The 25080-nt window shown below is 43.0% G+C and overlaps 2 protein-coding genes across 5 annotated transcripts in view; one reads left to right on the forward strand and one right to left on the reverse strand.

The window, feature by feature from the left end:
* IGF2BP2 (insulin like growth factor 2 mRNA binding protein 2) overlaps nucleotides 1-25080 on the forward strand; it is a 165359-nt gene that overhangs the window by 88437 nt on the left and 51842 nt on the right. The window lies entirely within an intron of this gene.
* Nucleotides 17589-18048, reverse strand: LOC133093458 (small ribosomal subunit protein eS26-like). The gene has a single exon (XM_061193308.1). The coding sequence runs from the start codon at nucleotides 18028-18030 to the stop codon at nucleotides 17659-17661; it is 372 nt and encodes a 123-aa protein (XP_061049291.1). The 5' UTR covers nucleotides 18031-18048; the 3' UTR covers nucleotides 17589-17658.

The following is a 25080-nucleotide window of genomic DNA, read 5'->3' on the forward strand; positions in this document are numbered from 1 at the left end:
AGCTACGTATGTGGGATTAGGGGGATGCTGGTTAGTAGCAGAGCTGTGACTACAACCTGGGTCTTCAGGTTTCTAGGGCAGGAATCTTTCCCCTCTGCTGTGTAAAGATTTTCATCTCCTCCCAAAGGAACTCTGTAATTTACCTTTTCTTTCCTGTCCATGGACTTGGCATTGAATTAACCATAGATACACAATGTCATAAAAGCAGAGGTAGGAGAACTATATACTCCTTAGCAACTTATATTTATGCTTAAATTCTTTTAGGTATAATTCACTGTGCATATAGATTATTAAGGGATTTAAACGTGTTTTCAAGTGTACATATTGTCATAAAATGCAATGTGACATAAAGCACATAAAGTTAATGTTTTCTTTTAATAACTACTGTAATTAATAATTTTATCTGTCCTTTTGAAACAAGGACTGCCTTTTGTAGCTTGAGAGCTTACTACGTTATGTGTTCTTCTGTGTGGTGACCGCACCTTCATTATTACCCCGTGAAGTGGGTGCTGCTCTCCACAGAACAGAGGAGACTGACACACACCGGGTTTGAATAATTGGCCAAGGTCACAGAGTTAGTGGCAGGACTTGGGTTTGAACTCACACAGTCTGGCTGCCAAGCCGAAATCCTTGACCACTGTGCTACACTGTTTCTTATGAGAGAGGGCCTTTGGAATTACTTAGCCTGAATCTCATAAGATATGGCCAAAGACATTTGAGATTATAGTTAATTTCCCTGTTGTAAGCAACACTTAAAATTATTCTAGTCCGTGTTAATGCTGGCTGGAATACTGGGGACAAGTGTCAGTGCACTTCTCACCTCATTGGAAACCCATAAAAGTAATTGCCAGGTGTTAACATACACTTTTAAAAAAAGAGCTTTAATACTGCAGAGGTGAGCAAGGCCTCCTGATCTGCCCAGTGTATGATTCTTTGCTCAGAAAAAGTAGAATGGATTGATAGAGGCACTGTATGATTGAGGTATGGGTTTTGATTATGCTCTTATAGGGAAATAAGGGAAATGTATATAGGATTTGGGAATCAGAGGATATTAATTTGAGTTTGGGCTCTGACATTTTTATCCCTCTGCCCTTGGCGAAGTCGCTTTGCCTCTGAGTGTGTTTCTTCATCTTTAAAATGGGGTTGGTACTTTTCACCTTTCCCACCCTGACAGAGATAGTGTTAGAATTATATGAGATAATGTGGGTGAAAACGGTTTAACCTACATCAGTCTGTGCAGATGCTCGTTACCCCTGAGGGTCAGGAGTGGGGAAGAGATACCCGAGCAGAGGTGGGCAGCTGCCTGGAGGAACTTGAGGGTTTCCTTTGATTAATGTATTAATAAGGAATTGTGCACCCTCTTGTGGTGAAGTGAGGGGGTTAAGGGAGTTTTCTGAAAAGTACTTGAATATTGTTATTGTGGGGTTTTTAAAATTGTCACCAGAAATTCTTTCCCAGTAGTGAATGTACACAGTCTTTCTCAACAGATCCTTAAATTGCAATGTGAATAAATTGCTTAGTCTTTACTGTTTTCCTTGCAGTGAAAGATGATACATTTTTATCTACGATCTAAATATATGTTATGTTTTCCTCCATTTCTTTCTTGTTCCATTCATAGTGAGCCTTGCTAGGTTTTCTATTTTCCTAGATTACTGTATTTATTTTGTTTTCCTTTGTGCTATTTGCATTTACTTTTTGCCCTCTGATTTAATATCTGTTAAATTTTTAATACACAGTTAGGGCTTTCTCTGTTGCCTGTGCTAAGGGGCCTCTGGCACCCAGCACAGAGTAAATGCTCAATAAATGGTGTTGAATGGATGCTGACAGTCTTCTTAACCATGCCTCAGTTTCTTTCCTCCTTTTACCCATGGGCACCCCCTTTTCCTTGAGATCAGTTTTCCTGAAACACATAGAAATAAATTGAGGAAGTATGGCATTTCAGCCCTTTAACATTATTTTTCTGTTTCCTCTCAAGTAAAATGAGGGGGTGAGAACAGGTGATTTCCAAGGTTCTGACTCTGTAGGGATAAGGAAATAAGGAGATCATCTAATTAGGCAGAGCTTAAGAAGGCTGTGAAATGTCTTGTCTCTGTCAGCTATATTATATCCTCAGTTCCTAGGTGAATAGAGGGAGAAGCAGCAGAACTAGGTAGAGCAAAAGGAAAGGCAGAAGGAAGGGAAGAGGCAGGGCGAACAACAGGATAAGAGAACATTGTGTGTTGACAGGGGGAGGTGAGGGGGGTTAACAGGACAGTAGCAGCATTCCAGAAAGAAGCTGTAACATCCTGAGCTATGTGAAAATTTTTCATAACTTATACACATTGTGTTGTGTGTAATGCTCACAGGGGATTATCTGATTCAACATCCTTTATTCCCACACATTGCTTACATTAAATTTTGGGGGAAAATCTTTTTCTCTAATTGAGTTATGAAGTCCCTGATCATATAGCAGTTCAGGCTACAGCAATGATTTTCTAACTGGCTTTATGTGTTCTTCATTTTACTAAAAATTTCTTCAAACCTGGCTGCTTAAAAACATTTTGTTCGTTTTAGAGAGCTTGTGTTACTTGTATCACAGAGGGAGGCCAGTGTCTGCAAAGAAAGGGCCCTTCGGTATGGGGAGGATGCAGGGGAGCTTGCCTTGGATTTCGTCTTAGTTTACAATTCACACTGATGTAACTAACAGGAGAGGTGATAGTGAGTCAGAGTGTCAGTTGAATAACATACTGAAAAGCACTCAAAAAACCTGCACTGTTCCTCTTGGCTAGCCAGCAGCAGCCTTCCCCTGGGGAAGTCAGGTTGCCTTTGGAAGATTGCTTGGTGCATGGTGGGGAGTTCATTGGTTTCATTAATTGAACAGACATTTTTTGAGTTTCACTCTGTGTGCCAAGTACTGAGCAAAGTGCTGGAATTAAATCAAAAGTCTAGCTTTCAAGGCCTCAGACTCCCAACCTAGAGTCACATAAGCAAATATCTGAACGACGAGCCTGGTGCTTTAGAAGAGGGCATATAGGGTACTTGGAGGCAGAAAGCAGAGGGCAGTACCTCCTGCAGTATGGCTCCTTCAAGGGCAGTAGGCGTTCCCAGGGCAAGAGAGAGAGCAAGTATTCGCTGGGAACTGCGAGGAATTGAGAATGATCTTTAATGCTCATTAAGCCATAAAGCCTGATGAGAAATTGGATCCTTGAAACTTGCTTGCTGAGAAGTCCATGAAATTCATGGTGGCTAGTCGTGACGCCCTCTCACCTGGAAAGTGATGCAGCTGCACGGTCTATTCTTTTGGCTTCTCTTCTTCTAGATCTTGTGCTGTACAACAGTGATTTTCAAACTTTTGATCTCTGGACCCCCTTATGCTCTTACAAATTATTGAGGACTCTGAAGAGCTTTTGATATTTACCATATCTGAAGTTAAAACTAAGGAAGTTTGAAAGTATTTATTAGTTCACTTTAAAATAACAATAATAAAATAATCACATGTTAACATAAATAACATTTAAAATAACCATACAGTTGACCCTCGATAATGCAGGTCTTAGGGGCACTGAGTCCCTGCACAGTTGAAAATCTGCATATAACTTATAGTCAGCCCTCCATATATGCCTTTCGGTTCCTCCATAACTGCAGTTCTGCATTTGCAGATTCAACCAACTGCGGATTGTTTAGTACTGTAGTATTCACCACTGAAAAAAATTCACATATAAATGGACCCACGCAGTTCAAACCCGTGTTGTTCAAGGGTCAACTGCATTTTATAAAGCCAAAAAATTTAGTGAGAGTAGTGGTGTTTTTTACCTTTATGTTTTTGCACATCTCTTTAATACCTTGCTTAAGAGAAGGCATTTAGATTTGCATATCTGCTTCTGCATTCAATATGATGTAATATATTATTTTGTTGAAGTATATGAAGAAAATCTGGGCTCACCCAGATACATAGTTGGAAAAAAGAGGAATATTTCAATAGGCCTTTCAGATAATTATGGATATTCTTTTTTGATACTGCACCAAAACTCGACACGTAGTTGTTTCTTAAAGGTTAGTTGCCGTATGGTACCTGAAACCATATGGATGAAATTTAATATTCTGTTACATGAGAATCTCTTACTAATGCAGGGTTTTGTAACATTATACATTAGTTATTTGGAAAATATTGGTTCACTGGATTATTCAGATCTTCCAAATGTTGACATGTTGTATTATACAGTATCAAAAAATCACAATCATTACTACCATGTCCAGTCTTATCTCTAAAAATCTTTAAATATTGGGAAGCTGAAAACTAATAATGGTAAATACAAGTTTCCCCAAATTCTTATTTTTGCTTGAGAGGTCACATTTCATCATTAGCCAACAAATACTGTCAGTTGTTTTCCTTGAAGTGACAGGCTCACCTCATTCATTTTCAAGAATATGTCAGATACCCAGTTCTGAATAGCCATAGCTGTCAGTGGTTCTTTCAAGTAAAAATGGTGTTCTATGAAGAAGGCCACTGTTTCAGCTCAAAACTCAAACGACACAAATGCCTCGCCTTGAGACAACATCTTACTTCAGTATGCAGAAGTGCTTTATGTGTACTTTCCATTTTGTCATACAGAATATTTTAAAAGATCAGTACTCCAGGGTCAAGATTATTAAAAGTTAATAATTTTTACTGCTTATCAAGGACCCCTTTACTGAGAGTACATAGCAATGAGAATACAATGATTATTAGTACAGTTTGGTGCCATTACCTTGATTCTTGTTAAGGTTCCAGCAGTTTTACCCACCATTGCTTTTGCGCTATCTGTGCAAATATTAACACAGTGAAAAGGCAAATGACTTCTTGGTATTATTAGGAAAATAGTTTTAGCCTTGTGGAACCCCTGAAAGAGTGTTGGGGATCCTAAGGATCTGCAGATCACACTTTGAGAACTATGTGGGTTAGTGGTGAAGAGCATGACGCAGGGTGTAGATTGCCTTTGTTCGAATCCTCCTTCTGTTGCTGATGAACTGTGTGACTTTGGGAGGATATTGAGCCTCTCTGTGACTGTTTCCTCTCTGTAAAATGGGTGTAATAATAGTACCTGCCTGATTAAATGAGTTAATCTGCCTAATAGTTAACCCATTGATGGGTATTAGTGAAATTAATACCTAGTTGATTGGTTGATTGATTATCTGAAGAAATAAAGGCAAGGTTTGCCCAGAAGCTGTCTCCTCTGTCTGTATTCTAGGATGCCTGAGACGGCAACCATTATCATTCCTTCTTTATACCCTTACGGTGGTAAAGTACGTATTAACTGAATGAAAACCTGTATGGTAAAAGGGGTAACGTATTAGCTAACAATTTAGCAGAGATTGGCCCCTCTTGCCAACTGAGTCAAGGCTGTGGTGGAATGGAGAAGGATAGTGCTTGATGAAGTGACAGTGGTGGGGGAGGTCCAAGAGCAGTGAGGGGTCCCTCAGACAGCTGGAATGTAGCCAGAGAGTGCTGAGCAAGGGCTCTTTGGGGAGGGGAGGAATGACACAAACTCTCTTACACTGGAATTGGTCCTGGTCTCTTCTTTCTTTTGTGAATTGCAAGCGTAGTTCAGGCATATGTTAATGTAAGTGCCCCTCCCTACACATTCTCCAGTTCTGAGGTGCAGCCATCTCTGGGGCAGTACAATAAATCTCATTAGTTCAGACCTGACTAATGTTGAACTTGTAACTGTTCCGAGGTAGACAGTGCAATGCACAGAAAAGAGCATGAGCTCTGTAAGGAGGCATGTCAGGGCTCAAATCCTGGCTCTGTCATAGCCCAGCTCTATGGCCTTGGGCAAAGGATTGAACATTTCTAAGCCTCTGTTTCGTCTCTGTAAAATGGAGCTGCCAGTACCTCTTGTGGAGGCATGAATATTAAATGAGATAGCTGATGGTAGGCACTCAATAAATATCTGTTACTTTCCCCATGCTGGCTTCAGTTATCTTAAACTCCATCACTGTTAATTTATAATAAGGGCCTAACTGCTATTCAAACCATGTTATCATTGCTTTTTTACTTTTATTAAGAAACTTGAGTTTTTAGAAAATGTTAGAAGTGGTATTGGAAGAGCTGTGATGCTACTTCTTCTCCAGGGATTTCAGGTAACAATTCAGAAAACCGTAACCCCTCCTCTGCTGTTTCTGTGGACCTCTGAGGTGCTCTGATCCAGAACCCCTCTGCTCCATAGTACTGCCCGTTTGTTCAACAACTCAGCCTGGGAGTCACCCAGTTGCTCTGTCTTTGAGACCAAGAGTCTCAGTCCAACCCAGCCACTTTCATGCTACGTCTGCCCAAGTGAAGAGGCAGAAGGAAGACGTGTGAGGAACAGCTGGCACACGGCCACCGCTCCAAGGTCCTTCCCCAAATGCCTGTTTCCTCCTGGTTTCTACCCAGACTGACTCTTCCTCAGTGCCCTGATCGCCCTCAATGTTCTTAGAATCCCCATTGTCCTTGGAATTTCTTTTATTGTTTCTAGAATCTGGGTGGCTGCACCTTTTTTTTTTTTTCCCCATATCCCCCTCTGGAGTTTTAGAGAACCTTATGGTTGTTAATGAATCTATTTTCACAGCCTCCCCAGAGACAAGCCTCTTCTGTGTTACAGATCAAAGAACCTATTACTGACACAAAAGGAATCCAGCCAACTGGCCTTCCCTGCACGGAAGGCAGGTCCTGTTCTAATCTTGCCTCGGCTTTTGACTTGCTGTGTGGCCTTTGTTTCCTCATCCAATGATAATATCTACCTCGCAGGAATGTTGTGGAGTTCAACAAATGCTAAGAACGGTTCCTCTGAAAGGCTTAGATAGGTGTCAGATCTACTGCAACGCCAGGGAACTCAAAGCGTGTTATGATAATTTTCTCTGTGCTTTATCTTTGTGAGGTTGGTAAGTGGAGATGCTCCTGTACCCACTTTATACCCTTAAAATGTGCATTTCACCATCTCATTTTAACAGTTCCCATCCACTTCCCTTCCAGGCTCGTAGGAAATTGTCTCTCTGGTGTGCTAAGAGTCATTTCACTCTTCACGCTTGTGTGCGTCTAATTCCACTTTTGGTTGGGGCAGAGATTCCCTCCTCTGACCCTGGGTCCCTTCCTAATCTCCTTTTTGGTTCCGGCTTTTTTTCCTCAATATTTTGTCCCTTTGACCTCTCTGCATTTGGCATTAATCATGATCACACCTTTCCAAAACTTAATTATGATGTTCTACTCCCAGGACCCTGCCTCTGTGACTGACCAGACCTGGTCCCGCTCATCTCTTACACCCCTAAATAGAGGCTGAGGTTAAGACCTTTTCTCAGCATAATCTCAGAAGTAATCTCATCCATTGTCAAGGTTTTAACCAAAACCAGTGTTCAACTTATGGTTCTAAATTTCTAACTTCATGCTTGATACTTCCTCTTAGATTATCCTAACATCATGCAGATTCAGTATATTTTAAATGGAATTTATTTTCTCTCCTCTTTCCCTACTGCCCACCAGGAAAAAAATTAGTCCCCTTTCTGGATGAACCTAATTATGTTAGGGGTTCCACCATTAGTTCAAACCTTGGAGTCATTTGAACTGTCTTTTCTTGAATCCCCACATTTAATCTGTTCCCAGTAAACACTCCCCCTGCCCCAGTATTCAGGTTTGCATCATATAGAGCCTGCTATATGGTATCAGTGGTTTCTTACAAGAGCTCCCTGCCACCAGTCTCAACCCACTACAGTCAGGTTAATCTTCTTGAAACCTTCGTCTTGCCTTTTCACCACTCTCAAATTTTTCCATGGCCCTCTATTGCCTTCAAACAATCATAGTGATTATCTGTTGCTGCTGTGTAACAAGCCCAAACTAAGTGGCATAAAAAAACCACCACTGTTTTAGGTTCATAGATTCTCCGGGTCAGAAGTTTGGAAAGGGCACAATGGGTTGGCTTTGCCTCTGCTGTGTGATGTCTGGGGCCTCTGCTGGGAAGATTCAAAGGCTGGAGTGACTTGACATCAGAGGGCTCACTTGCTCACATCTTCAGTGATTTGATGTTGGCTGTCGGCTGGGACCTCAACTGGAGCTGTCAGCTGGAACAGTGGTCTCTCCATGTGGTTGCTTGTGCGTCCTCCCAGTATGGTGGCTGGTTCCAAGAGCAGGCGTTCCTAAGAGGGGCAGGCTGTGATCTAGCTTCGGGAACCACACAGTATCACTTTCGCTGTGGCCATGAGTCTGTCTGGATTCAAGGGAAGGGAACGTAGAACCCCATCTCTTGTGGGAGGAATATCAAAGTCACATCATAAGAAAAGCATGTGGGTGATTTTGTTGCTGTCGTCTTTGGAAAATAAAATCCATCACAAAGTCTAGCCTGATGTGGGAGTTCCTTTAAAATATGGCCCAGCTTTTTTTTTTTTAATTGAGGTATACTTGATATACAATATTGTGTTAATTTCAGGTGTACAGCAAAGTGATTCAGTTAATTTTTTCAGATTATATTCCGTTATAGGTTATTACAAGATATTGAATATAATTCCCTGTACTATACGGTAAATCCCTGTTGCTTACCTATTTTATGTATAGTAACCAGCTGACCTTTTAAATAGAATATGAGAGCACCTACCATTCACAGAACACTTCCTATGTGGCAGGCACTGTGTCGAAAGACTTCCTGTGCATTCTCATCTAATCTAACAATTCTGAGAGTTTAGATGAGGGAACTGAATCAGGAAGCTTAATGCAGCTTTGTCAGGGGTCACCCGGTTAGTAAATAGCTAAGTGGGGTTTGAATGCAGAACCTTTGACTCCAATCTTAACCTCCAGGCTGTCCTGTCTCCACTTCTGTCAGGGCACGCAGATGCAGGGAGAGAGAGAAAAGGGGATAGCAGTTATAAAAACTTAACAGGAATCAGGTTTAGTTTAAGCTCTGACCTCCCCACTTGGCCAGTTGCAGTCCTGGAGAGCTCACAATTCAAGGAAGCAAGACTCTCGTTGGCTAATGGCTCAGGCCAGCTTGGTACTCGGACCACACGTGGTCCCAGTGGACAGGAAGGGCTAAGGGGTGATCTCGTGGCTGTCTCTATGTCTCCCTCCGCAGACCTGGGCTGGGCTCTCTGGGAGGCTCTCTTCCTCTTCTGTTCTCTCTTGATGTGTGGGTTCCTATCTGGTCCTAGTGCCCACTTAGGACTCCTCAGCTCCAGCACGTGTTTGCTTTGACCTCATGCTCACTGCAGCCCCATTTAGAGTTACAGATATTTGTCTGTGCGTAGTTTGGCTTCTCTCTGGATTTGGCTCAACTAGATTCCCTGGGGTTGCCTAGCCTGAACCTGCTTACCTGGGCTGCCTCCCACCCTCACTCATGCTGTTTTCTCTGCAGGATGAATGTCCTTCGTCCCCCTTCTCTACCTGATGGCGCTGACTCTCTTTTCAAAACTCAGATCAGGTTTCTATCCACCTTCCTCAAGGCTGGTTATGGTCCCTCCTCTGAGCTCCCACAGTTTCTTGTACATTCTTCTAGAATGGTTTTTGTCCCATTCTGTACTTGTCTGCTGTTTAGTTCCATGTGACCCTCACTGGTCTGGGAGCTCCAGCAGGGAAGAAACTGTGCGTCATTCATCTTGGAGCCCTCGGTGCCTGTTAAGAACTGGGCATATCAAAGACCCTCAGATCCTCCTGAGGAGGCTGGTGTGGTGCCTGGAACACCAGTGCTTTTTATGTCTGTTAATGGTTTGACGAGGGTGGATGCTGCCAACAGAGACATGGGGGTGGGAAGAAAATTCAGGGATCTGGAGACTCAGAAGATATGGCTTCTCATCCAAAAAACTTTGGACAAATCACTTCTCTGGAATGCAGTGTCGTTTATTTATGAGATGAAAGGATTTCCTTAAGGACCTTCCCAGTCCTAATACCCTGTGAAGATAATTTTAAATGATAAGCTTTTGACTGTAGACTGCCATGGAGCTAAGCAGTGAGTTCTATCTATTGAAAATATGACCCAATGTTATCATTTCCAAAGGATAGAAGTTTGGTTATTTGTGCAGTTTTGACTGTGCCCTGGTGGTGGGCTGTGGCTGACTAGATTTGATGGAATCATAAACATGGCCACAGTCCATGAAGCCTTTCTCCTTCCCACATAAACCTCAGTGGTTCCTAATTCTCAGTCTCCACTGGATTTTATTGTCTTCTCTCCAGTTTAACCAACAAGAAACATTTCAACAATTTTCAACTCTTAATTAGCAAAAGCAAGACAGAATGACATATCCCTTTGGGGACAAGACAAAACTATTTTTGTGGCTAACAGTTTTCCCTTGTAATCAGGTCTGGTCTTGAAAACACCCTAACATAGTAGGTTCTTGTTACTCGATTATAATTACATAATTATGTATAATAATGTGTATATGTTTTATGTATATGTATTATGTATACATGTGTATATGTGTTTATATATCTGTGGGTGTATTTACATAATTATACAGCATCAGGCCTGAGTTCTCTACCCGCCAGACCCGATGTAAAGAGGCCATTCCTGTAGTTTTCCAGTGAGCTGTGAGCACAGCTGAGGGTCATTTCCTGGAGTCTCTCTGCAGCCTCCACCAGACTGATTATTCTTAGTTTGATTATCTTAGCCTGGATCATACAAGCCTCTCCCTTTACTTCCCTGTCTCCACCCTCCCGCCATATCACCTATATCCAAGCTCACTATACCTCCTCCAGAAATCACAAAATGACACAAATTTGAAAACTTAAACCTGCCGGCGTTGCCCCTCAGTAGAGGTTCACTTCACAGCTGGCTGGTGAAGGAGATGTGAAGAAAGTGGTGAAGAAAGGCAGTGCTGTCTTAAGGTGTGATTCAGTTCTTGTTGCAATCACTTTAGTTTTTAAAACTAATCCACGAAGCTCTTATCTTGTGTCTTGCTCCTGTAGTGTATCCTAACAGTGTCTTCTTGTGCCTCAATTTCATCCCCTACAAAAAGGGGGTAAACAAACACTGCCACCCGGAGGTTTCCAAGGGCTGCCAAGGAGGCAGCGTGAACGGTTGGTGAATAGAAGGCATTATCTGCCACCCAGAAGAAAAGCACCTCCCAGACAGACCACAGGGTTGTCCTGCCTTGCCAAAGGAGGCTTCTCTGTAAGCAGGAGGAGTAACATGGGCAAATTTCCCCAGGCTCTGTTGGTCCTGATGACAGAGGGAACTTGCTAGGTGGGTGTTCATGTCTTTTCAGATGAAGGTGAGGAGGTGGGGGACAGAAAGGAGGAAGACAGGTGCACGAGAGACTTGCTTGAGGTTTCAGTTGATAAACAGTGTTTTATTAGTCTGGAGGAAGCCAGCATGAAAGTACAGTTTTTAGAGAAGGAATTGATTTACAGTAAAATTTGCTAGGGTGAGCATGTAGCAAAATTTAAAGTTTTAACGATAAAAATAAAAATCAGGGGAATTCCCTGACGGTTCAGTGGTTAAAACTCCACACTTTCACTGCTGAGGGCGCTGGTTCAATCCCTGGTCGGGGAACTAAGATCCCGCAAGCCGCGTGGTGCGGCCAAAAAGATATATATAATTTGTGTGTGTGTGTGTGTGTGTGTGTGTGTGTGTGTATAAAATTCAGAGAGAGGAAAAAACCTCAGTTGGAAGGAGAAAAGAGTATGAACGTTCCCTTTCATATGTGACATTAACTGGCTAAAATTCACACATTAATTTTTGGTAATTTCAAGATGCCTAGGGCATCTCGTTCTATTGACAGTACACAGGAAGTGGCAATTGGTAGTACTTTGTGACATCTACTTGTTCACGTGCACATGTGTGCATGGTCGTGTACACACACACACACACACACACACACACAGCTTCGAGGCTTTCCTGGTGACCTTTCTTCTCTCTTCTTTGCCCAGAGTACCCTTGGAGTAATTTGCCAGCCCTGTACCAGCTGCACTTTGATGTGGCTTGACCGTTTGTGGACTACCTCTTCACCTCTTCACTCTACAGTTACACCCTGTTTGGTTTCAGAATTTGTTTCTGTTCGTACAAAGCATAATCCCAGCCCTGCAATGTAGCCCAAGGTGAGCAATTCTAAAGCTCTGAGCCTCAGTTTCCTTATCTGCAGAATGAAGTTGTTCTGAAATCTGAAACTGAGGTTCTTCCACAACCTTTTGAGGATGTCAGCTGTAAGGTCTCATTCCCTCCATAACTGGGTGGGAGGAGTAGCTTCAGCAGCATGACATCTGAGTGACCTGTCAGCGTCCTCTCACATCATCCAGGTAAGAGCTACTGGGAGCAACATACTTAGATTCCCAGTGGTTTGCTGGAGGAGCCAACTGTGTGCATCTCTTTGCAACTTTTGTTTGGTGACATCACGTTAGTGGCTTTAAATTAGCTATGGTGAGAGTATTTACATTATGGAAATTAACAAAAGCTACACATTGCCTCCCCCTCGCCACTTAGTTTAAGTATATACCAGTGGCCCTGGGATCCAGTACAACTTAACTTCTCTCATTTGAGTTTCTCTCTATCAAAGCTCACTTCTTTGTACTCTAGCCTTCACCCCCCAGTCAGCACTCTTGGTTGCTTCAGGGTCATCGCTGCCTTCTTTCTGCTTAACCTGTAGAAGCGTCCATACAGATGAGGCGAAGCACATGAAAGGAGAGTTGTCATAGGTAGTGTTGAGCCTGTGGCTGCCGAAAATTTTCACACCACTAGTGATAGCCACTTTTTAAAAAAAATTAATTTATTAATTTATTTATTTTTGGCTGCGTTGGGTCTTTGTTGCTGCACACGGGCCTTCTCTAGTTGCGGTGAGCGGGGGCTACTCTTCGCTGTGGTGCATGGGCTTCTCGTGGTGGCTTCTTTTGTTGCAGAGCAAGGGCTCTAGGCACACGGGCTTCAGTAGTGGTGGCGTGCGGGCTCAGTAGTTGTGGCTCGCGGGCTCTAGAGCACAGGCTCAGTAGTTGTGGCGCACGGGCTTAGTTGCTCCACGGCATGTGGGATCTTCCTGGACCAGGGCTCGAACCCGTGTCCCCTGCATTGGCAGGCGGATTCTTAACCACTACACCACCAGGGAAGTCCCTAGCCACTTTTTTAATACCTCTATTCTAGTAAACCCAATCTACTTTGTCTTTTATACTATTGCTAGTCAAAGATAGGTAGTATCTTATAGTTTTGTAGAGCTTTGTCACACCCCACTATCTCTGCCTCATGAATAAGTGGAATTATGAATGACTGCCCTGCTCAAATGCCGGCAGTGATCTCCCTTAGCCTACTATATTAGCAGAAACTCCTCACCCTATTAAATAAGACCTCTACAGTTGTCCCGACTTAGTAGCCATCTGTCTCCCCAGTAGACGTACCCTGTTTTCCCTTGTCCAAACACAGTCCGTTATTTCCTCTCCCCACCCAAGCTCATCTCTGACCATCACAATCCTATCATGGTCCACGTTGATACCACCTGCAAGGCATGACTGGGGCCCCTGGTTTCCCAGGGACATGGCTCCCTTAAGCTGCGAAGGCCAGCAACTTTCAAAGGACAGGGAAGCCCAGAATAGCACCCCGTAGGGGTGGTTCTTGACTTCAAAAGATGCAAGACCGTTATCTCTGGTGTTACCCTGCCCCTTGTTCATCTCTGCTTCTCCAGTTTTGATCGTGGCTTTGCTCTTCCCTTCTTCCTGCTTCAGTTTTCCACTCAGATTTCTTCCTACCCATCTGCCAGTTCCAGGAGGGAGTTTCTGACTTAATTTCTGGGAGAGTTATTGCTCTGGCCCTTGAACTATGCTCACACCCTCTCTTGGCCCTGATCTTCTCAATCTCAATGTCTGGCCTCCCGAGTCCAGGGCCTTTTTTTTTTTTTGGTAAAGAGCAAGATAGTAAATATATTAGGTTTCTTGGCCCATATGGTCTCTGTCACACCTTCTCAACTCTGCCATTCTAGTGGAAAAGTAGCTATAGACAATATATAACCAAACAGGAGGTTCAATAAAACGTTACTTACAAAAACAGGCTTTGGACTGGATGTAGCCCACCAGCCATAGTTTGCTGACCCCTGCCCTAGTCAAACACCTGTTAATATCTACTGCTGACACTTGTTCATAAAACTGTGTGCCAGCCTGAATACGTGATGTTCATTAGCGTAGCTCGTGCAAGAGATCCTGTCTGGGACGTGCCCAGCTGGGAATCCTGCAGCCTCAGAGTTAAGGGTTCCAGAGAACATACTTGTCCTGTTTGCTCGACCCACAAAGGAGCACTGATTCAAAATGGGCAGAAGCACTTGTGTTCTGAGGGCCAGTATGACATAGAGCAACATTTCCCAAATTTCAGCCATCTGTGTACTGCTTTCATGTTTTCTGCCGTTATCTCTACACCTGCCCTGTTAACTACTTAATGTTGTCTTTTAAAGTGGTCCCCCTTTAAAAAACAACCTAAGTTTACTTTTAAAAGAAACTTTATATTATTTATATAATTGAAAAACCAGTACCATTTGCAATAAATAAAAAGTAACCATAAAAATGAAATATACTGACAACAATGTGTTGTTATTAAATTCTAGCTACTGTTGCTCGTTAACGTTCTGAGCCTAACATTTTATTTTTTTAGAGGGAGGAGTATTAGTATTGGAGAGGTGTTAAAGACTTCCAGCCTCAGACTGAGAGTTTTTCCTTGATATAAAAAGAAATATTAGAAAATAAATGCAATGTGATGCATTGTTTTTATTGCTGTATTTGCTCACCTCCTGCAGACATTACATGGAACTCTGTGTCTCATGTGACACCTAAAAACCCCTAGAATGACAGGATTAGTGACTTGGGCATCAAACAGACCTGTGTTCACATTCCTGGCTTCACCTTAGATTCCCCAGCTGCAAAGTAGGAACAGTACTTATCCCAGCTTCATTCATAGAGCAAGTAGGAGTCAGGTACTGGCTTTCTGGGCCCTGCTGGGCACCAGTGTGGGGCTTTTTTTAGGCACTGGAGTTGGTGTTGGTAAAGCACCCAACACAGTGCCTGTCCCTCGCATGGGCACTATTGTCCCTGGAACCCGTGTGAATTCAGAATCTCTCTTACAGTTCTTATAATAGTATCTATGAGATTTCTGTAATTGGTCCTGTTGCATCACAGCTGAGAGACCTTGGGCAAGTTACTTAAATTCCGTTCTGGTCCACTGACCAGTGTGAGAATTAGGTGAGATGACGTGTGTAAAAATGCTTTGTAATGGTGAAGTCTGCACCAGTTTTGTCATTGGCAGTACCTTGGGTGGTGGGTTTTGTTGACCTGTCTTCCTCGCCTTTTGGACTGAGTTCCCTGGAGGGCAGAGACTGTGGTGGTGGGCCTCTGTCTACATCTCCCCCCTTTGCATTTGCAGCTTGTGCAAAACTGTCCGTGAAGGGAATGGAAAATGTCATTCCTGTTCATGCTCATTTCCTTCTCTCCTCTCCCTCCCAAGAATGGAATTTTTGGCTTTATAAGCTAAGGAATCTCAGTGGTACCTACTTCCCATCCGGAAAATACTAGTATGGTAGGGTAGGCTGTCCCCACCAGCACAGGCCTGGGATGAAAATGTGTCTACTTGTCCTCTGTTGACTCCAGGTGCTGCTTGGATTCCTGTGTGTCACCTCCTGCAGTGGCATTCTGCACCATTTGCCCTTTAGCTGGTTAGTTCTCTGCCGTTTCAAAGCTCACTCTCCACCTCCTGTGATCCTGCTGATTCATAGTCTTTCCCTTAGAACTTTTGTTTGTTATAGATGTTTTTACAAGTTCTTAGCCATGGGGTTCTTTTCTTCTAGCCTTTACAAACCATTTTTCTTGGCTCACAGATTAAAGTCTGTCTATCCATCTGTGTCATTGAGTGAAGATTTCTAAGACTTCTCTGAGTCCTATTCTCACAGTAAACCACTCACAGCACAGAAATTCTTCCTTTAAAGGTTTTTTTGCCTGGACAGCTTAGTTCTTGTACACATTTCTATGGGAGGAAGAGGCATCTTTACTGTCCTTGAGGGAAGAGAGCAGGCAGGGCTGGAGAACTCTCGACACTAAGGAGGATTGTAGAAAGAGACCATCTGGCCCCAGAGAAATGAAATAACCTGCCACAAATAGCCCAGTCACATATCTGGGTGGTGGCCCCGCGCCCAGCAGTCCTGATGCCTAGTCTGACTTTCTGCCCACGACCTCCCAGTAGACTGGGGTCTCAAGCACTCAGGGAATGAGCTCCCTCTTAGAGCTCCATGGCCATCAAAGGGCTGTAAGGATCTCGGTCAGAGACAGAGGGGCCCTTTTCCATTCAGATGACCTGGGCTGACCAAAGTGAATTGAAATGAGAGGCCCGATTACATGAGCTTAAAGGGCAACCACGCCTGCTGTCTGTTCACTTGTGTATAATCATCCCTTGAAAAGAAAAGTGCTGGATGGTGGGATGAACAAATCCCAGTGGTGGGGCAGAGTCTGGCTGGGCTGCAGAAATGTAAACAGTGGTTTGTAATAAATGCTATGAAGAAGACACTAGCTAAGGGCCGCAGGGGCACTGACCTTGCCCGCCTGGGCAGCTGCCCCTCAGTTAAGGTGAAATATTGATCCTGGCACCTGATCTCAACCAGACATGACCTAGAAATGAAGAATGTCCCCTTGTCCGCATTCTGATGATCAGCCAACACTGATGGGGTTGGCTTCCTCACGCACAACCGTGACCCTGAGTAAATACCCTCTCCGTAACCAGATCAGGGAGCTTGAGCAGCCAAGGACGATATTCTCCCTGCACTTCTCCTCTCCACCACCACCCCAAAAGGAACGTGGGAGGTGAACCCGTTATGAGGATGGGTTGGTAACGTAGGTATGGTGGCCAACCCAGCAGTCCTGGCATTCAAACTAAGGCAGCCTACTCCCCAGAGAGCTGTGCTCTTTGCTGTTAGAAGAGGCAGAGGAGAGGCCTCTGAGTTTTGTTTCCTGTTAAATATAGAAAGAGGAAAAGGAAGAAAAAGAGGGAGATTCTTACTCAACCCAGCATAATTTGTAAGATTGCACTACAGACCAAAGGCAAATCAGTTAAATCAATGTTTCTTGGATAGATGCTATAGAAAATATTAATAAAAGAATTCAAAAAATATATTGGGCAGAGGAATCATTATTAGAATAAGTAAATACTCTTCTAAGGGCATAACTTTGATGGAGGCATTATTCATGTGGATTAAAAAAATAAAAGTTCTAGTGCATTCATTTAAAAAAATCTGTGGTGGTATTTAATCATACCTTCCACTAACCTAAAGCACGCTTAATTTTCTTTTTTTTAATACATTTATTTATTTTGGGCTGCATTGGGTCTTTGTTGCTGCGTGCGGGCTTTCTCTAGTTGCGGCGAGCGGGGGCTACTCTTTGTTGCGGTGCGCGGGCTTCTCATTGCAGTGGCTTCTCTTGTTGCGGAGCACGGGTTCTAGGCACGCGGGTTTCAGTAGTTGTGGCTCACGAGCTCTAGAGCACAGGCTCAGTAGTTGTGGCGCACGGGCTTAGTTGCTCCACGGCGTGTGGGATCTTCCCGGACGAGGGCTCGAACCCTTGTCGCCTGCCAAGGACCAGGGCTCGAACCTGTGTCGCCTGCATTGGCAGGTGGATTCTTAACCGCTGCGCCACCAGGGAATTCCCTTAATTTTTTTTTTTATTTTTTTAAAGTATAATTTCCACTTTATTGTCTTTCCAGGGAACAGTATTTCTTTAGTCTTTAAGGACTTAGCTCCTTACATGGGCTTTGGTGGAGGTCGTGGGGCAGCACCAGCAGGTCTAAATCGGGGTGGAGGTGTTCGGTCCTTCCGGGCTTCCGGAGGACGATTCCTGACTACCTTGCTGTGAATGGCACAACTCACGCAGTAATGCAGTTTCACATACAGCTTGGGAAGCACATAGGACAGTTCGCGTGCCAGGAGCTCACCGTTGAAAACACTCGCTTCTGAAATGTCCCTGACGGCTGCGGCCTCTACGATGTTCCGAATGACGAACTTCTTAATAGCCTTATCCTTGGGCACGCAACGGGCACAGTTGGTACAGCGAATAGGCTGCACGTGGCCGCGGCCCTTTTTGGCACGACCATTGTTCCTTCTTTTCTTGGTCATCTTGGAAGCGAAGAGGCGAAAAAGGTCCCTTAATATTTTTAATGGATCTGTTTGTTACACTCTCAAGAGGTGTGGTAAATACCTGCTGGGAACAGAAGAGTATTATAATGGTAGTTGGCAAGATGCTTTTATTTTCATCTAGAGGCACTTAATTTGTTGGTGAAGTGTACCTGGCAGCCCCATGTCAAAGGGAAGTGAGGAATTGTCAGTAGACTGCCCCAGTAGTGAGATGCACACAGCTACAGGAAAGGATAGAGTTATACTTGCACCCAAATTCTCAGGGCCACAAGGCTGTCTTCTCTGAGGAAGGGAGTCAGTTAAGAAGAAAACAGCTTCTGAAAAGAAAGTTAATGCTGATGGCTGTGTTTACGTTGTCTCCCAGTTTGAGTCTTGGTGAAAGGTTTATCAGCTTCATGGTCCCTGGAAGCATGCTCTGCTCCTCTCAAACCAAGTGCCCTTGCTGCCCTGCCTTTGTACACCTCATTCCCTTGATTTGAAAGGCCCTCTGGACCCCTCTGCACTCTCTACCTCACCTTTGCTCTCCTGGCTCACTCTGCCTCGTACTGCTCAGACTCAGCTGAGGCATCACCTTCCCTGGGGGCCTTGCCAGGTTCTCCTCCTGTCTGCTCAGCCACTCGGCACCCTCCAGGCACCCTCCAGCGTGGTGCAGGCCTGTCTCATAGCAACACTGCATACAGGGTGCACTGGCTATCTTCCTGCCAGACTGTGAGCTCCTCATGGTGGGGAACAGGCTTTTCACCTGTCTCTCTGGTGTCTAACAATACTCAGTGAGGGTTTGTTGAATAAATGAAGTGAATGAAGTTAATCAGATCAGGAGTCACCTGCCAGAATACCAAAGAAGAGCAGGGAAGAATTCTGTGGAGTTTCCCAGAGTGGGTGAGGTGGGTAGGTTCTTTAGCATATGAAAAACAATCAGCTTCATTCATAGTTAAAATGCAAAAAAAGATAGTATTTTTCACCTATGAATGGGCAGAAATCAAAAATTGGATAGCTGCGTTTTCATGTGTGGAGAAACAGTGTTGCATTTGTATGTTGACATTACAAATGCACAGCCCTCTGACTCAGTGATTCCCCTTCTAGGAGCTTGTCTTCCAAGATACACTCACATGTGTAAAATTAGGTAGATAGACAGACAAGTTATTTGCTACAACATTTTTGGTTTTTTGGAAATAGCAAAAGGTTAGAAACGTATGTCCATGAATAGGAGACCAGTTAAATAAATTATGGTATATTCATAAAGTTGAATGTTAACAGCTGTCAAAAAGAATAATACAGCTCTGTGTATGGATATGACACAATCTCCAAGTGAAAAAAGCATATACAGAGCACTAACATTTGTTTTTGAGGGGGGAAAAAAGAATACACAGTTGACTCTTGAACAGGATGGGTTTGAACTGCATGGGTCCACCTGTACATGGATTTTTTTCAATAAATATATTGGAAATTTTTTGGAGATTTAGGACAATTTGAAAAGAAAACCTCACAGATGAACCGTGTAGCCTAGAAATACCAAAAAGATTAAGAAAAAGGTATGTCATGAATGCATAAAATATATGTAGATATACATATAACATACAAAATATGTGTTTATGTTATTAGTAAGGCTTCTGGTCAACGGTAGGCTATAGTAGTTAAGTTCGGGAGGGAATCAAAAGTTATAAGCAGATTTTCAGCTGCACGGGGGGCGTGGGTAAGTACCCTTAACCCCACGCTGTTCAAGGGTCAACTGTATACATATATGCTTTTGTACAGAATACTCTGGAATGATTTTTAAAAACTGGTATCAGGACTGGAGTCCTGAAGAATAGATATAGAGGACAAATTTTTCTACTATGTTTTTTCTGCTTTGGTACCTTTTGAACTTTGTGCAAAGAATATGTAGTACTTATTTCTAAAAAGTTTGTTTCAAAGAAACCAGTTGAGTGATAGATACCTGTCCAATTTTGCTGAGATCTGCAGAATCACTATATAAAATTCACTAGGAAGAGCTCCATGTAATATAAACACTTTTCATCCTGATGTCTCACCACAGTCCCACCCCGCCTGTCCCCCTTGCCTTTGAAGTCTCTCTTACTCACCTGTTGCCTAGACCACTGGAGTTGGAAAGGGCCTTGGACAGTTATCTAGTGGTGTATGCATTTAATCAAGCTAACACTGCTGCTTTTCCAATAAATGTATCATTTTTTTTTATATATATATAAATTTATTTATTTTATTTATTTTTGGCTGCATTGGGTCTTCGTTGCTGCACGCGGCTTTCTCTAGTTGCGGTGATCGGGGGCTACTCTTTGTTGCAGTGCGCGGGCTTCTCATTGCGGTGGCTTCTCTTGTTGCGGAGCATGGGCTCTAGGCGCACGGGCTTCAGTAGTTGTGGCTCACGGGCTCTAGAGCGCAGGCTCAGTAGTTGTGGCGCACGGGCTTTGTTACTCTGCGACATGTGGGATCTTCCCAGACCAGGGCTCAAACCCGTGTCCCCTGCATTGGCAGGCGGATTCTTAACCACTGCGCCACCAGGGAAGCCCTGTATCACGTCTTAAGTTTCTCTCACCTGCTGCTAAAGCATGTTACTTTAAAAATATGAATGTAGGCTTTACAGAGTTGTATAGATCAAAGTTGCAATAACAAGTAGAGTATCAGTACAATACTAATTAACCAGCATCTGAATTATGGGCCAGAGCTCTGTTTCTATGTAGTGGAAACCTAAGCTTTGATACAGTGGTTTATGACATCAGTGGAATTTCTTGGAGGCAGTTATAGTCTCCTTATTCACAGTCCCATGCCAAGACCTATATACACCTGTAGGAAATGGACAAGCTCCTACTTAGCTGTGCCGTATACTCCATTCATAGTAAATTTCAGGAAATAACATTATACCTTCAAAATCCAGACACCAGAGATTGTACAAGAGTAACCCTGGCACTAGTGAAAATGTAAACATAAGGCTTTCTGCAATAAGGTAGAAAAGGGAAGAAATGGGATAAATTGTGGCTGTAGGGATGGGTTGTGATACAGGTAGAGTCACAAATCCACTTTTTTTGGATTGTAAGCCATTCAATTATAAAATAGTATGGACTCTGTCGGCTAACTTATCTAGTGGGTTGTTAAAAACTGTGACCCAAACAAAATGCAAGATTTGTTGGGATGATTTTTTTTTTTTTTTTAATTCAGTCTCTGTAGCCTGAGGTCCATGGAGACACCTCTTTTTTCTGCTCCTTACCTTTTCTTTGTGACAGTTTTGTTTTGCTGCCAAAATGGAGTGAATCTTGGGTTTGGAAAGAAGCTTGTCTAACTGGCTGTCATCTTATCTCAAGTGCCTCATGTTTGAGGCATTAAGCAGGGAGGTTAAGTGACTGGCCCAGTATCTATCCGACAGCTTTGCCTGAAGTGGAGCCAGCATTCAAACCCTGGTCTCTGGCTCCCTGCTCAGCACATCTCCTACTCTGCTTCTTGTGGTGCTGAAATAATGGTGGCCTTTGGTAACAATAAAATGTTTTATTAGGGGTGGGAGAATTATTAGGTTAGAAAATCCAGGGACTATATTTAAATTTATATTTTTTCTTAAATCATTGTTCTCTTCTAAGAAATCAAGGCCTTATGGACATTAGTAAATAAAAGTGTTTGCATTTCCACAGGTATCTATGCTTGACTATTACAAATTTTGTATTTCCCACCAAGGAACAAAAGTACTCTCACTTGAGCACAATAATCAAGGTGCTCTTAAATGCAGGAGAAGAATAATCCATCAGTTTGCCAATTATACATTTTAGCTTGTGAAATTATCCTGAAATGGGTCCTTTTAAGCCTGAATCCACAGGTGATTCTTTATCACTTCAGTAGCTTCTCTTCTAGTTCAGTGCTGCCTCCATGCAGTGCCTTCTAATTGATTATCTGATTGTGACTCATCAGGTGAAGTCAGATCCATTCACATTTCATAGGAAAACCAGGCACCAGCTCTCCTGGGCATATCAGGACCAACGCTGGGAAAAGGAGTTTGAGGGTGCTTCTGTCAGAATAACCCTAATGCCTACCTGTGTAGGGTGCACTACAGTTTATGGAGCGCTTTCTCATAATCCCCTGGGGTTTGGTGAGGGACAAGTGAGAGGAGAGTGCAGGAGCTTATCACAATGCTAAGGAGACTGGGACTCTGAACAGCTAAGGGAAGGCCACCGGCTGAACTCTCTTCCCTCCCTCATTCATGCTGCTGAGGACCTGGCTCCCAACAAAGAAAGGAAAGAGGGTCCTGGTAGTAGAGGGCAACCGCGCACTGCTTCCAGGGAAGGGAGAAGAGAGAGGAAAAGGAATTTGAAGCTGTGGTAGCAGGACCTCCCTTGGCCACCTGCTGAACCAGGTAGGTTGATCACCTTTATTCACATCAGGTGTTGACTCCTATAGGCTACTTCCCAGTGTTGGGTCCTGCTGGGGCCCGCCCAGCTAATGGTGCTGGTTTGAGAGGAAGTGATGAAAAGTCAGGAACAAACTGAGACAGATGCTCTGTTTACTGTCTTTGTAAGACAGGGAACTCAAAAGAGAGTGTGAATCAGCAGCTGGGAGGAATTCTACTTTTAAGTGCCAGAGATCTTAACCCTATCATGTACATTCATTCATTCCTCAGATTTCCTGAGTGACTGCTGTGTTCACATCACCAGGTTAGAGCTGTTGAGCTGCAGGGGTAGGGATAGGATGTGCATAGTTCGAGAAGGATACAACTCAAGAATCTTGCATTTCTATCAATACCACTGGAAAAATTTCTCTAGGCAAAAGTCTAGTCTCTCAAAATTGGTTATAAATCAAATTTGTGTATTTGCAGTTATCTCCCTACTAATTTGTCTTATTTCAGAATTGATGTAAAAATATCTTAAGATGAATCCTCATTAGGATGATGAATCCTTTTAAATATAAGAATAATTTATATGTCATCTTTCCCCAGTTTGTCTGTTTTAAAATTTGGCTATTTGGTAATAAAATAAATTTAAAAAGGGGAATTCCCTTGCCGTCCAGTGGTTAGGACTCTGCACTTTCACTGCTGAGGGCCCAGGTTCAATCCCTGGTCTGGGAACTAAGATCCCACAAGCTGCGTGGCGTGGCTCAGAAAAAAAAAAGTTGGCAATTCTAGGTTTTAAAAAGTCTCATTGTATTCAAATCATATAACATTAGCTCTAAGAGCTAATGATTTTCCTTTCTTTTTACATCAGCACTTTATGAGATACCGAAGACATTCACTGATTTGTTTTTCTTTGCATGCTGTGATTTTATTTTTTTTGTTGGTGTTGTGTGAGAAGTTTTTTCTGACTCCTCTCCCAATTTTGAGAAATAACTTTTCCTCTGGTCCTCTTATTTTCTCCAGAGCTCCCCTTTGTGTAGCAGAGGAAATCTCAGGGGGTGGGTTAAGTGCTAAGGGGCAGAGCCAGGTGGGAAGGAAAGCTTTCCCTTTGTGGCAGTGCAGGTGTTCCACTGCTCTTATACACAGAAATGCCCGCCTCAGCTTTAACTTCCCCATGGTGGTTGGAAACAAGGACTTGTATGATGCTCTTTACTACCTGCAATTACAGCTTAAAGATACTGTGCGGAAACAGGTGTTAAAGGACATTGGGTTCATGTCTAGCTAAAACCTAAAAATATGACTAGGAAAATGCAGGAATAGCCTTTTTCCTTGAGGATTTAATTGATTAAAGGGACCAACTCTAAAGTACATTCTTTATTGAAATGTACATGTTGCATTAAACATGTAAAGTACATGTTTTATTGAAATTAATTAGAGAGTTCTAGGGTTGCTGAGGTCAGTGTTGTCTTTTCTGTTCGTTTACTCTCTAGAATATAAGCAGCATGAGGACATTTTTGTTTTGTTCACTGCTATACCCCAGAACCTATAACAAGTGCGTGGCTAGTAACAGGTGCTTAGTGAACATCTGTTAAATGAATTTGGAAAAGCTTTTGGTTTAATCTTAGAAATCATCTTATTTCCCCAAATGAGATAAAATGTCCAGTATTTAACCTCCAGTCAGAACATTTGGGTATGGGTAGTTGGGATTGTTCAGAGTACCTAACCTTCAGTGTGGGTGAGATGTTCCTTTTGTGTGAGATGGTGAATGCTATTTGATTTACACGGCATGGGGAAGGAGTTCCTTTACGAGGGAGGACCCTCTCCTCCCTTTCCCTCCTTACTTGGGATTTAGAGCTATATTAGAGATGAACTTAATTTTTCTTAATCATCCTGACTATAATGAATAAGATCAAAGTCTTTTATAACTGCTGGGAGTAGTTCCTTCTTTTCAGAAGTAAAATGGCTGTTGGTTTATCACTCATTCCCAGACATTGAGGACTCACAGCTTCTGGCTTGAATTTTTGTTAATTGTGAAACTGTTTCTTCAGTATGTCAAGGCATGCCATTGTACTTGTTGTCTTCAGGGAAGAAACACCACCTCCACATGAGTCATTACATCCAATCACAGGAAGGGTTTGCAGTGGCTACTGTGTCGGGAAATGTCTTCCCCTGCGTTTTCCAGTCAACAGCCTGTTGCCTTGAGCTGATAAGCATAGACTGGAGTGAAAGAAATTGGCTTGGTTGAAGACCAGTCAGTGTCTTCACTAATCACGTGTTCTTCTTATAGTTGGAACACAGAATATGGGGTGGAGTGTGCCAGGAAAAAGAAGCCAGCTGTCAGCAACACATGCTCCTGGTGAATTTGCTGATTGCTGAGCACCTGCTCTGTTCCAGATGCTACTTGAGCTGAGGAGGGAAAAAATGAAAAAGGCACAAGTAAAAAAAAAAGGAAAAGGACAGAGTTGAGTGCTGTTTGGAGAACTCAAGAAAACAATTATTTGAAAATGAATTGGAGAGATGCTGAAAGGATGGCACAGTTGTTGGTGACTAGGCATGTGGCTTCATTTTCCTTTATAAAGATGGTTTTGTATTTACCCTGCACCACACAAGTAAAACATTTATATACTCAAATTGTAACTTGTGTTGCATCAAGTTTATATGTTTTTATCAGGGCTCAAAATATGATGTGTAAATATTTGTTTTTACCC

The sequence above is a fragment of the Eubalaena glacialis genome, chromosome 6, assembly GCF_028564815.1.
Source record: "Eubalaena glacialis isolate mEubGla1 chromosome 6, mEubGla1.1.hap2.+ XY, whole genome shotgun sequence".
Classification (NCBI taxonomy): domain Eukaryota; kingdom Metazoa; phylum Chordata; class Mammalia; order Artiodactyla; family Balaenidae; genus Eubalaena; species Eubalaena glacialis.